The 17748-nt window shown below is 43.3% G+C and overlaps 1 protein-coding gene across 1 annotated transcript in view; it reads right to left on the bottom strand.

Moving 5' to 3' along the window:
* The window catches only part of LOC115153618 (janus kinase and microtubule-interacting protein 3-like), a 35591-nt gene that overhangs the window by 3435 nt on the left and 14408 nt on the right, over nt 1-17748 (bottom strand). The window contains exons 2-4 of the mRNA XM_029699255.1: nt 16897-17176; nt 2859-3100; nt 2041-2283 (exon numbers count right to left, since the gene is read on the bottom strand). Coding sequence (XP_029555115.1) covers nt 2041-2283; nt 2859-2942 — 327 coding nt within the window. The 5' untranslated portion in view covers nt 2943-3100; nt 16897-17176. The remainder of the gene's footprint in view (nt 1-2040; nt 2284-2858; nt 3101-16896; nt 17177-17748) is intronic.

The raw sequence follows: 17748 nt of genomic DNA, 5'->3' as shown, positions 1-17748 counted from the left end.
TATTGTAGCTTGCCCTATTAAAGTCAGCAGAGCCCACATACAGAAACATATCTACAGCATTTACCTGGCTATCCCCTTCTGATGCTAACCTGTCTGCTACATTCACCTGGCTATAGCCTGCTGATGCTAACCTGTCTGCTACATTCACCTGGTTATAGCCTGCTGATGCTAACCTGTCTGCTACATTCACCTGGCTATAGCCTGCTGATGCTAACCTGTCTGCTACATTCACCTGTCTATAGCCTGCTGATGCTAACCTGTCTGCTACATTTACCTGGCTATAGCCTGCTGATGCTAACCTGTCTGCTACATTCACCTGGCTATAGCCTGCTGGTGCTAACATGTCTGCTACATTCACCTGGCTATAGCCTGCTGGTGCTAGCCTGTACTAGCTTATTGCTGAGGCAGTATTAGGGCAGCGCTAGCCTATTGCTGAGGCAGTATTAGGGCAGTGCTAGCCTATTGCTGAGGCAGTATTAGGGCAGTGCTAGCTTATTGCTGAGGCAGTATTAGGGCAGTGCTAGCCTATTGCTGAGGCAGTATTAGGGCAGTGCTAGCGTATTGCTGAGGCAGTATTAGGGCAGTGCTAGCCTATTGCTGAGGCAGTATTAGGGCAGTGCTAGCCTATTGCTGAAGCAGTATTAGGGCAGCGCTAGCCTATTACTGAGGCAGTATCAGGGCAGTGCTAGCCTATTGCTGAGGCAGTATCAGGGCAGTGCTAGCTTATTGCTGAGGCAGTATTAGGGCAGTGCTAGCCTATTGCTGAGGCAGTATCAGGGCAGTGCTAGCCTATTGCTGAGGCAGTATTAGGGCAGCGCTAGCCTATTGCTGAGGCAGTATTAGGGCAGTGCTAGCTTATTGCTGAGGCAGTATTAGGGCAGTGCTAGCCTATTGCTGAGGCAGTATCAGGGCAGTGCTAGCCTATTGCTGAGGCAGTATTAGGGCAGTGCTAGCCTATTGCTGAGGCAGTATTAGGGCAGCGCTAGCCTATTGCTGAGGCAGTATCATGGCAGTGCTAGCCTATTGCTGAGGCAGTATCAGGGCAGTGCTAGCTTATTGCTGAGGCAGTATTAGGGCAGTGCTAGCTTATTGCTGAGGCAGTATCAGGGCAGTGCTAGCCTATTGCTGAGGCAGTATCAGGGCAGTGCTAGCCTATTGCTGAGGCAGTATCAGGGCAGTGCTAGCCTATTGCTGAGGCAGTATCAGGGCAGTGCTAGCCTATTGCTGAGGCAGTATTAGGGCAGTGCTAGCTTATTGCTGAGGCAGTATCAGGGCAGTGCTAGCTTATTGCTGAGGCAGTATTAGGGCAGTGCTAGCCTATTGCTGAGGCAGTATCAGGGCAGTGCTAGCTTATTGCTGAGGCAGTATCAGGGCAGTGCTAGCTTATTGCTGAGGCAGTATTAGGGCAGTGCTAGCCTATTGCTGAGGCAGTATCAGGGCAGTGCTAGCCTATTGCTGCCAGTATTTCTATTCAGGAGTGTATACATTGATATGTTGCACCTATGGATGAGTGAACCAGACTATAGGGAAATTGGTGGCCAGACCTCCTGGAGCTCAGTACATCAGGATGCGTACCAAATGACACACTATTCTCTATGTAGTTCACTACCTTGACCAGAACCAATAGAGCTCTGGCCAAAAGAGGTTCACTATGTAGGGAATAAGGTGCCATTTGGGATGGACTTTCAGACTGTTGCTGGGCTCTCCTCACAGGTCACCTGATCTCTACTCACTACAGCCCATTGAAGCCCATTACAGTAAACGCCATGTTATCCACCTTCCATTACACATTACACTCTCATTCAGAAGGGATCATGGGACTGTAAATAACATGTACAGTTTATAAAGCAATGAGGTCTACTCTACTGTGTGTGTGTGTGTGTGTGTGTGTGTGTGTGGTGTGTGTGTGTGTGTGTGTGTGTGTGTGTGTGTGTGTGTGTGTGTGTGTGTGTGTGTGTGTGTGTGTGTGTGTGTGTGTGTGTGTGTGTGTGTGTGTGTGTGTGTGTGTGTGTGTGATGAGCAGTATAATCTCCCTCTCACCAGTCTGCGTATCTCTCTCTCACACTCCCTCTTGATGCGGGTGATCTCCTCCTGGTGTACATGATAGACGGAGCGTATCTCAGAAGCCTTGGTCTTGTCTGCCTGTACGGCCAAGTTCAGAGCTTCCTCCATCTGTCTCTTCATGCCCTTCAGCTCATAGATCTCCTGCTGTAGTCTGCTCCTCTCCCCCTCAAAACCACGCCTGGCCTCCTCACGCGCCTCCGCAAACAGAGCTGTCTTCACCTGACAGGGAGGGGAGGTTACCCAGAGGTTAGATTGGTGGACCAGTAACCAGAAGGTCTGCTGCTGCAAGTTCCCTGATGGACTGAACTGGCTACTGTAGGGCTGCTGATATCAGAACATTACAACAACAAAAACATTATCGTTGTGGCCTTGACCACCTAAACATCTCCCGGGATGCTGCACTGCAGCTGAACCTGTGCTGCATCTAGCCTCTCCTGTGTGTGTCAGTGGTGTCCAGGGGGACCATTCTCTCCTGTGTGTGTATGTATCAGTGGTGTCCAGGGGGACCATTCTCTCCTGTGTGTGTGTGTGTATCAGTGGTGTCCAGGGGGACCATTCTCTCCTGTGTGTGTATCAGTGGTGTCCAGGGGGACCATTCTCTCCTGTGTGTGTATCAGTGGTGTCCAGAGGGACCATTCTCTCCTGTGTGTGTGTGTGTATCAGTGGTGTCCAGGGGGACCATTCTCTCCTGTGTGTGTGTATCAGTGGTGTCCAGGGGGTTGGGAATAATATAAGACAGCAAAAATATTAACTTCCGATTCCAATTTTGACAGTGAAGTTGTATTGTATGGTACCTTGTCTGTGGATCCATCTCGCAGCGCATTAACCAGCGCCTGTAGTCTCTGGATCTCTCCGTCTTTGATCTTGATAACCCTCATCAGCTCCAGCTCGTGGCTCCGTAGCAGCGTCTCCCTGAGTCCCTGGAGCTCCTTGGTCTTCTCCTCGTGGAGCTTGGCCTTCAGCTCAGTCACCACCACCGTAGACTTGTGCTGCTCATGTCTCACCTCGTGGCTCTTCTCTCTCTCCAGTTACTAACCTAGAGAAAGAGAGAGAAAGAAAGAGAGAGAGAGACAGGGAGAGAGAGAGAGGGAGAGGGGGACGGACGGAGAGAAAGCGAGAGAGAGAGAGAAAGCGAGAGAGAGAGAGAGAGAGAGAGAGAGAGAGAGAGAGAGAGAGAGAGAAAGAAAGAAAGAAAGAAAGAAAGAAAGATTACATACACTCATAGCCAAAGTTGGACAGACCTCTCTGTATGTCTAGCTTATTGACCAACAGAGAGAGATGGACAGACGGATAGACACCAGACAGAGCAACATGAGACATCACAGACACTCACAGCCCAGCAGCAAAACCACTCAGAACACATTCAGTCAGATCGACACGAGCCAGTGTTCTGAAACGCTGAAAGCTTTGATGTTATGACCCCAGGATTCATACTATGCTGTCACTTTAGATGAGGGAGCTCCATTGTTACAGTAGGTTGTAGAGATTGTAGGTCGGGTCAGGTCATATATTTTGTACACTGCTGCTACTTGCTGTTTATTATCTTTGCATAGTCACTTCACCCCCACCTTCATGTACAAATTACCTCAATTAACCTGTACCCCTGCACACTGACATGGTACCGGTGTCCCCTGTATATAGCCTCTTATTGTTATTTTATTGTGTTACTTTCTATTATTACTTTTTATTTTAGTCTACTTGGTAATTATTTTCTTAACTCTTTCTTGAACTGCACTGTTGGTTAAGGGCTTGTAAGTAAGTATTTCACGGTAAAGTCTGCACTTGTTGTATTCAGCACATGTGACAAATAAAGTTTGATTTGATATCTAGCCTACATGCAGAGAAGTTCCCATTGGCTCTAGTCATACTACATAGTATGTGTCCCCCTAGTAACCCACAGGTTCATTTAGGGTCATATTGAGTCTCTCCCAACACTTTAACACTGACTGACAGGTGCTGCTCCAGGCACACCAACCACAAATAGCCCTGCACCGAATGGACCACTACAGATGGTCCAATGTACTGTATGCATGGCTAGACAAACAACAGATTACAGAGTACTAATGGAAGGAGAGGGAGGGAGGGAGGGAGAGAGAGAGAGAGGGGTCTACAGATGTTATAACTGTATCCTCTGTTAGTCTACAGATGTTATAACTGTATCCCCTGTTAGTCTACAGATGTTATAACTGTATCCTCTGTTAGTCTACAGATGTTATAACTGTATCCTCTGTTGGTCTACAGATGTTATAACTGTATCCTCTGTTAGTCTACAGATGTTATAACTGTATCCTCTGTTGGTCTACAGATGTTATAACTGTATCCTCTGTTAGTCTACAGATGTTATAACTGTATCCTCTGTTGGTCTACAGATGTTATAACTGTATCCTCTGTTGGTCTACAGATGTTATAACTGTATCCTCTGTTAGTCTACAGATGTTATAACTGTATCCTCTGTTAGTCTACAGATGTTATAACTGTATCCTCTGTTAGTCTACAGATGTTATAACTGTATCCTCTGTTAGTCTACAGATGTTACAACTGTATCCTCTGTTGGTCTACAGATGTTATAACTGTATCCTCTGTTGGTCGACAGATGTTATAACTGTATCCTCTGTTAGTCTACAGATGTTATAACTGTATCCTCTGTTAGTCTACAGATGTTATAACTGTATCCTCTGTTAGTCTACATATGTTATAACTGTATCCTCTGTTAGTCTACAGATGTTACAACTCTATCCTCTGTTAGTCTACAGATGTTATAACTGTATCCTCTGTTAGTCTACAGATGTTATAACTGTATCCTCTGTTAGTCTACAGATGTTATAACTGTATCCTCTGTTAGTCTACAGATGTTATAACTGTATCCTCTGTTAGTCTACAGATGTTATAACTGTATCCTCTGTTAGTCTACAGATGTTATAACTGTATCCTCTGTTAGTCTACAGATGTTATAACTGTATCCTCTGTAGGTCTACAGATGTTATAACTGTATCCTCTGTTGGTCTACAGATGTTATAACTGTATCCTCTGTTAGTCTACAGATGTTATAACTGTATCCTCTGTTAGTCTACAGATGTTATAACTGTATCCTCTGTTAGTCTACAGATGTTATAACTGTATCCTCTGTTAGTCTACAGATGTTATAACTGTATCCTCTGTTAGTCTACAGATGTTATAACTGTATCCTCTGTTGTCTACTCTAAGCTGTCATCCAGTAATGGCACAAATCTCTTCAGTAGTTACAGGGGATAGCGGATGCAGATGTAAATCAGCATAACTTCAGTCCCTGTCTGTAGAGTCTGCAGGCCATGTAAACCAGCATAACTCTGGTCCCTGTCTGTAGAGTCTGCAGGCCATGTAAACCAGCATAACTCTGGTCCCTGTCTGTAGAGTCTGCAGGCCATGTAAACCAGCATAACTCTGGTCCCTGTCTGTAGAGTCTGCAGGCCATGTAAACCAGCATAACTCTGGTCCCTGTCTGTAGAGTCTGCAGGCCATGTAAACCAGCATAACTCTGGTCCCTGTCTGTAGAGTCTACAGGCCATGTAAACCAGCATAACTCTGGTCCCTGTCTGTAGAGTCTACAGGCCATGTAAACCAGTATAACTCTGGTCCCTGTCTGTAGAGTCTACAGGCCATGTAAACCAGCATAACTCTGGTCCCTGTCTGTAGAGTCTACAGGCCATGTAAACCAGCATAACTCTGGTCCCTGTCTGTAGAGTTTGCAGGCCATGTAAACCAGTATAACTCTGGTCCCTGTCTGTAGAGTCTACAGGCCATGTAAACCAGCATAACTCTGGTCCCTGTCTGTAGAGTCTGCAGGCCATGTAAACCAGCATAACTCTGGTCCCTGTCTGTAGAGTCTACAGGCCATGTAAACCAGCATAACTCTGGTCCCTGTCTGTAGAGTCTACAGGCCATGTAAACCAGTATAACTCTGGTCCATGTCTGTAGAGTCTACAGGCCATGTAAACCAGCATAACTCTGGTCCCTGTCTGTAGAGTCTGCAGGCCATGTAAACCAGCATAACTCTGGTCCCTGTCTGTAGAGTCTACAGGCCATGTAAACCAGCATAACTCTGGTCCCTGTCTGTAGAGTCTACAGGCCATGTAAACCAGCATAACTCTGGTCCCTGTCTGTAGAGTCTGCAGGCCATGTAAACCAGCATAACTCTGGTCCCTGTCTGTAGAGTCTACAGGCCATGTAAACCAGCATAACTCTGGTCCCTGTCTGTAGAGTCTGCAGGCCATGTAAACCAGCATAAATCTGGTCCCTGTCTGTAGAGTCTACAGGCCATGTAAACCAGCATAACTCTGGTCCCTGTCTGTAGAGTCTGCAGGCCATGTAAACCAGAATAACTCTGGTCCCTGTCTGTAGAGTCTGCAGGCCATGTAAACCAGCATAACTCTGGTCCCTGTCTGTAGAGTCTGCAGGCCATGTAAACCAGCATAACTCTGGTCCCTGTCTGTAGAGTCTACAGGCCATGTAAACCAGCATAACTCTGGTCCCTGTCTGTAGAGTCTGCAGGCCATGTAAACCAGCATAACTCTGGTCCCTGTCTGTAGAGTCTACAGGCCATGTAAACCAGCATAACTCTGGTCCCTGTCTGTAGAGTCTGCAGGCCATGTAAACCAGCATAACTCTGGTCCCTGTCTGTAGAGTCTACAGGCCATGTAAACCAGCATAACTCTGGTCCCTGTCTGTAGAGTCTACAGGCCATGTAAACCAGCATAACTCTGGTCCCTGTCTGTAGAGTCTGCAGGCCATGTAAACCAGCATAACTCTGGTCCCTGTCTGTAGAGTCTGCAGGCCATGTAAACCAGTATAACTCTGGTCCCTGTCTGTAGAGTCTACAGGCCATGTAAACCAGCATAACTCTGGTCCCTGTCTGTAGAGTCTACAGGCCATGTAAACCAGTATAACTCTGGTCCCTGTCTGTAGAGTCTGCAGGCCATGTAAACCAGTATAACTCTGGTCCCTGTCTGTAGAGTCTACAGGCCATGTAAACCAGCATAACTCTGGTCCCTGTCTGTAGAGTCTGCAGGCCATGTAAACCAGTATAACTCTGGTCCCTGTCTGTAGAGTCTACAGGCCATGTAAACCAGCATAACTCTGGTCCCTGTCTGTAGAGTCTGCAGGCCATGTAAACCAGTATAACTCTGGTCCCTGTCTGTAGAGTCTGCAGGCCATGTAAACCAGTATAACTCTGGTCCCTGTCTGTAGAGTCTGCAGGCCTATATATTAGTTTGTAACAGCTCCAGCCATATGGACTCCAAGATTTGCCCCTCAAGTCTCCCTGAGAGCCGTGGCACCTTCAAAGAAATGATGATGAATGATATCTCTGTCTGTCTGTCTGTCTGTCTGTCTGTCTGTCTGTCTGTCTGTCTGTCTGTCTGTCTGTCTCTCTGTCAGTCTGTCAGTCCTAAAATTGACTTCCCTGAGATCAAGAGTAGCATAGCAGGCCATACCGCTGAGTGAAAACTGAACCCCCCAACCTAACTGGAGATCTAACAGAGAGCCTGAAGCATCCATTTGAAATGCGATGACATATTAGCTGTCATCCGGCCTCAGTGAGTTATTACAGGCTGGCCATGCAGCAGTGTAGCAGTGCAGGAGCTGGGATGGTTCAGTACATGTGGCAAGTCTAGCCGGAGGGCCATGGTGTCACCCCATGTGTGTCCTATGGTGACCCAGTCATCCGTTAAATTAATTACACCCAACAGAGAAGACCACACATACTGTAAAGCCTAAACACTGTACACTATATACAGTAATTACAGAAGATTTTACCGAATGAAACACATTTATGCCGTAAATGATATATGTCACTACTAGGTCAAAATAATAGATAGATATACTGTAATAGTAATACTAATACTACTAATATATTATATACTGGTATACTGTAATAATAATACTACTAATACATTATATACTGGTATACTGTAATAATAATACTACTAATATATTATATACTGGTATACTGGAATAATAATACTACTAATATATTATATACTGGTATACTGTAATAATAATACTACTAATATAATATATACCTGTCACACCCTGACCATAGAGAGCCCTCTGGGTTCTCTATGGTGTTTTAGGTCAGGGCGTGACTAGGGGGAGTTCTTGTTAGTTTATTTCTATGTTGGTGTATGTGTTTGGTTCCCAATTAGAGGCAGCTGATAATCGTTACCTCTAATTGGGGATCATACTTAGTGTGTTCTATTTCCCACCTGCGATGTGGGATATTGTTTGTATGAGTGCCTATGTGCGCTACGTATTGCACGTTCGTTAATTCTTTGTTGTTTTGAAGTTTCACTGTAATAAATATGTGGAACTCTACTCACACTGCGCCTTGGTCCGATTATTTAAACGACGATCGTGACAATACCGGTATACTGTAAATGCAGAATAAAATGGATTAACCGTGAGGATGTCACCAAGTTATCTATAACTAAACCTGTTATATAATACAGTCTGTTATCTATAACTAAACCTGTTATATAATACAGCCTGTTATCTATAACTAAACCTGTTATCTATAACTAAACCTGTTATATAATACAGCCTGTTATCTATAACTAAACCTGTTATATAATACAACCTGTTATCTATAACTAAACCTGTTATATAATACAGCCTGTTATCTATAACTAAACCTGTTATATAATACAACCTGTTATCTATAACTAAACCTGTTATATAATACAGCCTGTTATCTATAAACTAAACCTGTTATATAATACAGCCTGTTATCTATAACTAAACCTGTTATATAATACAGCCTGTTATCTATAACTAAACCTGTTATCTATAACTAAACCTGTTATATAATACAGCCTGTTATCTATAACTAAACCTGTTATATCATACAGCCTGTTATCTATAACTAAACCTGTTATATAATACAGCCTGTTATCTATAACTAAACCTGTTATATAATACAGCCTGTTATCTATAACTAAACCTGTTATATTATATAGCCTGTTATCTATAACTAAACCTGTTATATAATACAGCCTGTTATCTATAACTAAACCTGTTATATAATACAGCCTGTTATCTATAACTAAACCTGTTATATCATACAGCCTGTTATCTATAACTAAACCTGTTATATAATACAGCCTGTTATCTATAACTAAACCTGTTATCTATAACTAAACCTGTTATATAATACAGCCTGTTATCTATAACTAAACTGTTATATAATACAGCCTGTTATCTATAACTAAACCTGTTATATAATACAGCCTGTTATCTATAACTAAACCTGTTATATAATACAGCCTGTTATCTATAACTAAACCTGTTATATAATACAGCCTGTTGTCTATAACTAAACCTGTTATATAATACAGCCTGTTATCTATAACTAAACCTGTTATCTATAACTAAACCTGTTATCTATAACTAAACCTGTTATATAATACAGCCTGTTATCTATAACTAAACCTGTTATATTATATAGCCTGTTATCTATAACTAAACCTGTTATATAATACAGCCTGTTATCTATAACTAAACCTGTTATCTATAACTAAACCTGTTATATCATACAGCCTGTTATCTATAACTAAACCTGAAATATCATACAGCCTGTTATCTATAACTAAACCTGTTATATAATACAGCCTGTTATCTATAACTAAACCTGTTATATAATACAGCCTGTTATCTATAACTAAACCTGTTATCTATAACTAAACCTGTTATCTATAACTAAACCTGTTATCTATAACTAAACCTGTTATATAATACAGCCTGTTATCTATAACTAAACCTGTTATATAATACAGCCTGTTATCTATAACTAAACCTGTTATATAATACAGCCTGTTATCTATAACTAAACCTGTTATATAATACAGCCTGTTATCTATAACTAAACCTGTTATCTATAACTAAACCTGTTATCTATAACTAAACCTGTTATATAATACAGCCTGTTATCTATAACTAAACCTGTTATATAATACAGCCTGTTATCTATAACTAAACCTGTTATATAATACAGCCTGTTATCTATAACTAAACCTGTTATCTATAACTAAACCTGTTATATAATACAGCCTGTTATCTATAACTAAACCTGTTATATAATACAGCCTGTTATCTATAACTAAACCTGTTATATAATACAGCCTGTTATCTATAACTAAACCTGTTATCTATAACTAAACCTGTTATATAATACAGCCTGTTATCTATAACTAAACCTGTTATATAATACAGTTTGCTCTACAGTATATAACTAAACCTGCATTGGTTGGGTCATACATGCAGAGCAGAGAGCATTGTTCATTCAGACAGCCAAACAACAGGGAAGGGACCCCCTGGCCTCCACAGACACACAGACAGACAGTAGTGTCTAACATTAGATGTCACAATTGTCCCTTTGACATGGACTGTTACTGGGGGTAGAGAGCAGCAGATCATCTGGAGCAGAGCACACAGAGTCCAGGAGCACTGGGCTGACCCCCTTACCCAGGAGCACTGGGCTGACCCCCTTAACTAGGAGCACTGGGCTGACCCCCTTACTCAGGAGCACTGGGCTGACCCCCTTACCTAGGAGCACTGGGCTGACCCCCTTACCTAGGAGCACTGGGCTGACCCCCTTACCTAGGAGCACTGGGCTGACCCCTTACCTAGGAGCACTGGGTGACCCCCCTTACCCAGGAGCACTGGGCTGACCCCCTTACCTAGGAGCACTGGGCTGACCTCCTCACTCAGGAGCACTGGGCTGACCTCCTTACTCAGGAGCACTGGGCTGACCCCCTTACCTAGGAGCACTGGGCTGACGCGCTCACTCAGGAGCACTGGGCTGACCCCTTTACCTAGGAGCACTGGGCTGACCCCCTTACCTAGGAGCACTGGGCTGACCCCCTTACCTAGGAGCACTGGGCTGACCCACTTAGTCAGGAGCACTGGGCTGACCCCCTTAATCAGGAGCACTGGGCTGACCCCCTTACTCAGGAGCACTGGGCTGACCCCCTCACTCAGGAGCACTGGGCTGACCCCCTCACTCAGGAGCACTGGGCTGACCCCCTTAATCAGGAGCACTGGACTGACCCCCTTACTCAGGAGCACTGGGCTGACCCCCTTAATCAGGAGCACTGGGCTGACCCCCTTAATCAGGAGCACTGGGCTGACCCCCTCACTCAGGAGCACTGGGCTGACCCCCTCACTCAGACATTGGAGTCTTCTGTGATTACATTGACATAATCATTAATCAGACACACACTAGGCTGACTAGGCTACTGTAGAATGGTAGAATAGCATTAACACTAGGCTGACGAGGCTACTGTAGAATGGTAGAGTAGCATTAACACTAGGCTGACTAGGCTACTGTAGAATGGTAGAATAGCATTAACACTAAGCTGACTAGGCTACTGTAGAATGGTAGAATAGCATTAACACTAGGCTGACTAGGCTACTGTAGAATGGTAGAATAGCATTAACACTAGGCTGACTAGGCTACTGTAGAATGGTAGAATAGCATTAACACTAAGCTGACTAGGCTACTGTAGAATGGTAGAATAGCATTAACACTAGGCTGACTAGGCTACTGTAGAATGGTAGAATAGCATTAACACTAGGCTGACTAGGCTACTGTAGAATGGTAGAATAGCATTAACACTAGGCTGACTAGGCTACTGTAGAATGGTAGAATAGCATTAACACTAAGCTGACTAGGCTACTGTAGAATGGTAGAGTAGCATTAACACTAAGCTGACTAGGCTACTGTAGAATGGTAGAATAGCATTAACACTAGGCTGACTAGGCTACTGTAGAATGGTAGAATAGCATTAACACTAAGCTGACTAGGCTACTGTAGAATGGTAGAATAGCATTAACACTAAGCTGACTAGGCTACTGTAGAATGGTAGAGTAGCATTAACACTAAGCTGACTAGGCTACTGTAGAATGGTAGAGTAGCATTAACACTAGGCTGACTAGGCTACTGTAGAATGGTAGAGTAGCATTAACACTAGGCTGACTAGGCTACTGTAGAATGGTAGAATAGCATTAACACTAGGCTGACTAGGCTACTGTAGAATGGTAGAATAGCATTAACACTAGGCTGACTAGGCTACTGTAGAATGGTAGAATAGCATTAGGAGTCATTTGTCTTGTTAATCACAGGCATCTTTACTGGGCTATTAGTTGGTTCAATACCCTCTTCAGATCCATCATTTACATCTTCACATTATTGAGACTATTCCCAGCTGTATTTCACACTTAAAAAAAAAAAAATAGACCCATTTCTGTTCACCATTTCCGTTCCTGGTTCATCGGTGGTTTCCAAGGTACAGTAACAAGCAGATAGCAACACCAACAGTGGAAATAAGCAATTTCTGCATTGCAAGATACGACTATTCACAAGGGTCAAAGGTTAGGTTTTACAATGCTCTTGTTGCCTTGCAGCTATAAAACTGGGGTGTATTCATTAGGAGTGAGACCGGGTGGAGCACTGATGCTTAACACCTGCTGAGCCCAGCGCTAGTCACTCCATCTATTAGAATACAAATGCTCAATCATACTGCAAGACCATGCAGTGGCAGAATCAAGACGTTATTCCAGATCATTTTATCTTCACTTAGAAATCCTAAGAGTCACATTGTATCATATGACCCATGAATAAAAATCCAAGAGAGTAACAAGAAACTTTGAGAAAAATCTGAACTAGATAAAAAAGACATGATTATGTTTAAAGATAAACACTGCGACCTAACAATCAGGGTAATGTAAGACAGACAGCTAAGTGGTAACTGCCTCCATTGTCAAAATAAACCATGACGATAAGTTTCCTTATTGTGACATCATATTGTCTGAAATAAACCTGCATAGTGGGCGATAAGTTTCCTTATTGTGACATCATATTGTCTGAAATAAACCTGCATAGTGAGCGATAAGTTTCCTTACTGTGACATCATATTGTCTGAAATAAACCTGCATAGTGGGCGATTAGTTTCCTTATTGTGACATCATATTGTCTGAAATAAACCTGCATAGTGGGCGATAAGTTTCCTTATTGTGACATCACATTGTCTGAAATAAACCTGCATAGTGGGCGATAAGTTTCCTTATTGTGACATCATATTGTCTGAAATAAACCTGCATAGTGGGCGATAAGTTTCCTTACTGTGACATCATATTGTCTGAAATAAACCTGCATAGTGGGCGATAAGTTTCCTTATTGTGACATCATATTGTCTGAAATAAACCTGCATAGTGGGCGATTAGTTTCCTTATTGTGACATCATATTGTCTGAAATAAACCTGCATAGTGGGCGATAAGTTTCCTTATTGTGACATCATATTGTCTGAAACATTCTTCAGGCATGGTGCTTCATCTCCTCACAGGTTCTTGATGGGGATTGTGACTTAACCCCTACCTACATGTACAAACTACCTCGACTACCCCCCGCACATTAACTCGGTACCGGTACCCCCTGTATATAGCCTTGTTATTGCTATTTTATTGTGTTACTTTTTATTTACAGTTAAAGTCGGAAGTTTACATACACCTTAGCCAAATACATTTAAACTCAGTGTTCCACAATTCCTGAAATTTCATCCTAGCAAAAATTCCCTGTCTTAGGTCAGGTAAGGATCGCCACTTTATTTCAAGAATGTGAAATGTCAGAATAATAGTAGAGAGAATGATTTATTTCAGCATTTATTTCTTTCATCACATTCCCAGTGGGTCAGAAGTTTACATACACTCAATTAGTACTTGGTAGCATTGCCTTTAAATTGGTTAACTTGGGTCAAATGTTTCAGGTAGCCTTCCACAAGCTTCCCTCAATAAGTTGGATGAATTTTGGCCCATTCCTCCTGACAGAACTGGTGTAACTGAGTCAGGTTTGTAGGCCTCCTTGCTCGCACATGCTTTTTCAGTTCTGGCCACACATTTTCTATCGGATTGAGGTCAGGGCTTTGTATCTCCAAAACCTTGACATTGTTGTCCTTAAGCCATTTTGCCACAACTTTGGAAGTATGCTTGGGGTCATTGTCCATTTGGAAGACCCATTTGCGACCAAGCTTTACTTCCTGACTGATGTCTTGAGATGTTGCTTCAATATATCCACATAATTTTCTTTCCTCATGATGCCATCTATTTTGTGAAGTGCAACAGTCCCTCCTGCAGCAAAGCACCCCCACAACATGATGCTGCCACCCCCGTGCTTCACGGTTGGGATGGTGTTCTTCGGCTTACAAGCTTCCCCATTTTTCCTCCAAACATAACGATGGTCATTATGGCCAAACAGTTCTATTTTTGTTTCATCACACCACAGGACATTTCTCCAAAAAGTATGATCTTTGTCCCCATGTGCAGTTGCAAACCGTAGTCTGGCTTTTTTTATGGCGGTTTTGGAGCAGTGGCTTCTTCCTTGCTGAGCGGCCTTTCAGGTTATGTTGATATAGGACTCGTTTTTTTTTGTGGATATAGATACTTTTGTACCTTTTTCCGCCAGCACCTTCACAAGGTCCTTTGCTGTTGTTCTGGGATTGATTTGCACTTTTCTCACCAAAGTACGTTCATCTCTAGGAGACAGAACGCGTCTCCTTCCTGAGCGGTATGACGGCTGCGTGGTCCCATGGTGTTTATACTTGCAGACTATTGTTTGTACAGATGAATGTGGTACCTTCCGGCATTTGGAAATTGCTCCCAAGGATGAACCAGACTTGTGGAGGTCTACAATTTTTGATATGAGGTCTTGGCTGATTTCTTTTGATTTTCCCATGATGTCAAGCAAAGAGGCACTGAGTTTGAAGGTAGGCCTTGAAATACATTCACAGGTACACCTCCAATTGACTCAAATTATGTCAATTAGCCTATCAGAAGCTTCTAAAGCCATGACATCATTTTCTGGAATTTTCCAAGCTGTTTAAAGGCACAGTCAACTTAGTGTATGTAAACCTCTGACCCACTGGAATTGTGATACAATGAATTCTAAGTGAAATAATCTGTCTGTAAACAATTATTGTAAAAATGACTTGTGTCATGCACAAAGTAGATGTCCTAACCGACTTGCCAAAATTATAGTTTGTTAACAAGAAATGTGTGGAGTGGTTGAAAAACGAGTTTTAATGACTCCAACCTAAGTGTATGTAAACTTCCCACTTCAACTGTATATATATTTTTATTTGGTAAATATTTTCTTAACTCTTTCTTGAACTGCATTGTTGGTTAAGGGCTTGTACATAAGCATTTCACAGTAAGGTCTACACCTGTGGTATTCAGCGAATGTGACTAATAAAGTTTGATTTGATTGACTGTAGATCAATAGAAACCTGTTTCAGAGACATTGGAGTTACCATCATACCATACTGACCAGTGACCACTACTCTGTTGGGACAGATATGGGATATGTGATCAAGACAATTCATATAAAACACACAACATATTATAACATATCACAACACAATGATATTGGTGTGGTGTCCCTCGTCAATGTAACCAAACAGAGGAGCCAAGCTAGTCTCTTCCCACAGTTACTTTCAACTGAGACTAAAGCCAGACTGACAGAATGGGGCTCATAATATAAAGCATGTCCTGACAAGTTAAACAGACACTCAGCAGTGGAAAGTTAGCTAATGTACTCCCAGCTCCTCCCCTATACAAGGCATTCACACATGGCCAATGACATGGCCATGTCAGTAACGGTCTCAGCTATGCAATTAGCTCCCCAAGCTGTCAGTCAAAACACACAGCCAATGACAGGTACATGTCAGGCATGCCCCCTCAGCCGAACCATTAGCCCCTCAGGCTGTCAGTCACCTAGCACACTGACATTGAAACAGTCCTATCGTGCACAGATTACATAGGCTTGCTTCCCAAATGGCACCCTATTCCCTTTACAGCATATTACAGGGCCCATAGGGATCAAGGCCCATAGTAGTGCACTTTAGTAGGCAGTAGGGATCCATTTGTGAGTCATCCATAGACAGGAATACGTATTAGCCAATCTGTACTACAGTAATGCCACATTACCCCTGTAATGAATTAATATAGAGGAGATTGTTCAGTGCAGAGAAAAATATAATCTACAGTGGAAGAGATGTCTGTCTGATACTGGGCTCCCGGGTGGCGCAGCGGTCTAAGACACTGCATCTCAGTGCTAGAGGCGTCACTACAGACCCTGGTTCCATTCCAGGCTGTATCACAGCGGTCTAAGACACTGCATCTCAGTGCTAGAGGCATCACTACAGACCCTGGTTCCATTCCAGGCTGTATCACAGCGGTCTAAGACACTGCATCTCAGTGCTAGAGGCGTCACTACAGACCCTGGTTCCATTCCAGGCTGTATCACAGCGGTCTAAGACACTGCATCTCAGTGCTAGAGGCGTCACTACAGACACCCTGCTTCAAATCCCGGGCTGTATCACAACCCGGCTGTGATTGGGAGTCCAATAGGGCGGTGCACAATTGGCCCAGCGCCGTCCAGATTTGGCCGGTGTAGGCCATCATTGTAAATAAGAATTTGTTCTTAACTGACTGGCCATGTTAAATAAAAAATACAAAACAATATACTACCAGCGGCTGCTTTGAGTGGTAACATGGATGTTTCATCATTTTATCCCACCATGAGACAGACTTCACTCCTTTCCAAGTTCCTCCTCATCAAATATTGAAAGTCACAGACATATTGGTAACCTGTCTGTATACCACTCCATCTACCTTGAGGGTATGTCTAAAACACCAATCTAAAAACCACTGTAGTGCCTCAGGCCTGCCTTGGCAAAGAGGTCTTCTAACATCAATGAGACTTCCTGGTCAAATACATGTTAAATCAATGTGTGTCTTATAGTTCCCACCTTGCTTTTCTCCTGCTGTAGTTCTATCTGGATGTCTGTGAGTTTGGCCCTCAGATCTTCATTGGCAGCCTGCAGGGCCGCCAACGTATCGGCCCTCTCCATCTTGCCTCGGCCCCCAGCCCCGGCCCCCCCGGGCCCCTTCTTGGACATGGTGAGGCCCTGGAGGTGGTGCTCCAAGGGCCCAAGCCCCCCACCTCTCTGGAGGAAGCACCTGAGAACCTTCTCTAGTGTCTTCAGCCTTCTGTCAACCTGCCGTCCTCAGCTACATCTTCTGGGCCACCTGGAACAACAAGACACGACACAACATTTTAGTAAAGAGGCTGTTGCTCCTTTTATAACAACTTAGACTGTTGATCCTTTTTTGACAAGTTGGGGCTGCCGAGTGGCACAGCGGTTAACGGCACTGCGTCTCAGTGCTAGAGGCGTCACTACAGACCCTGGGTTGATTCCAGGCTGTGTCACCAATGGACGTGATTGGGAGTCCCATAGGGCGGCAGAAAATTGGTCCAGCGTCATCCAGTTTAGGGTTTGGCCAGAGTAGGCCGTCATTGTAAATAAGAGTTTGTTCTTAACTGACTTGCCTAGTTAAATAAAGATTACATTTTTATTTTTGTTTTTAAAGTTAGACTGTTGATCCATTTATAACAAGTTAGACTGTTGATCCATTTATAACAAGTTAGACTGTTGATCCATTTATAACAAGTTAGACTGTTGATCCATTTATAACAAGCTAGACTGTTGATCCATTTATAACAAGTTAGACAACAACTTAAGTGTTTGAAGTCTTTGTCTACTTCTTCTGTCCCACCTGGAAGAAGAAGAAGAAGAAGGAAGAGGAGGAGGAAGAGGAGG

The sequence above is a fragment of the Salmo trutta genome, chromosome 18 (genome assembly GCF_901001165.1).
Source record: "Salmo trutta chromosome 18, fSalTru1.1, whole genome shotgun sequence".
NCBI classification, from domain to species: domain Eukaryota; kingdom Metazoa; phylum Chordata; class Actinopteri; order Salmoniformes; family Salmonidae; genus Salmo; species Salmo trutta.
This window is presented reverse-complemented; position numbering and strand designations above follow the sequence as displayed.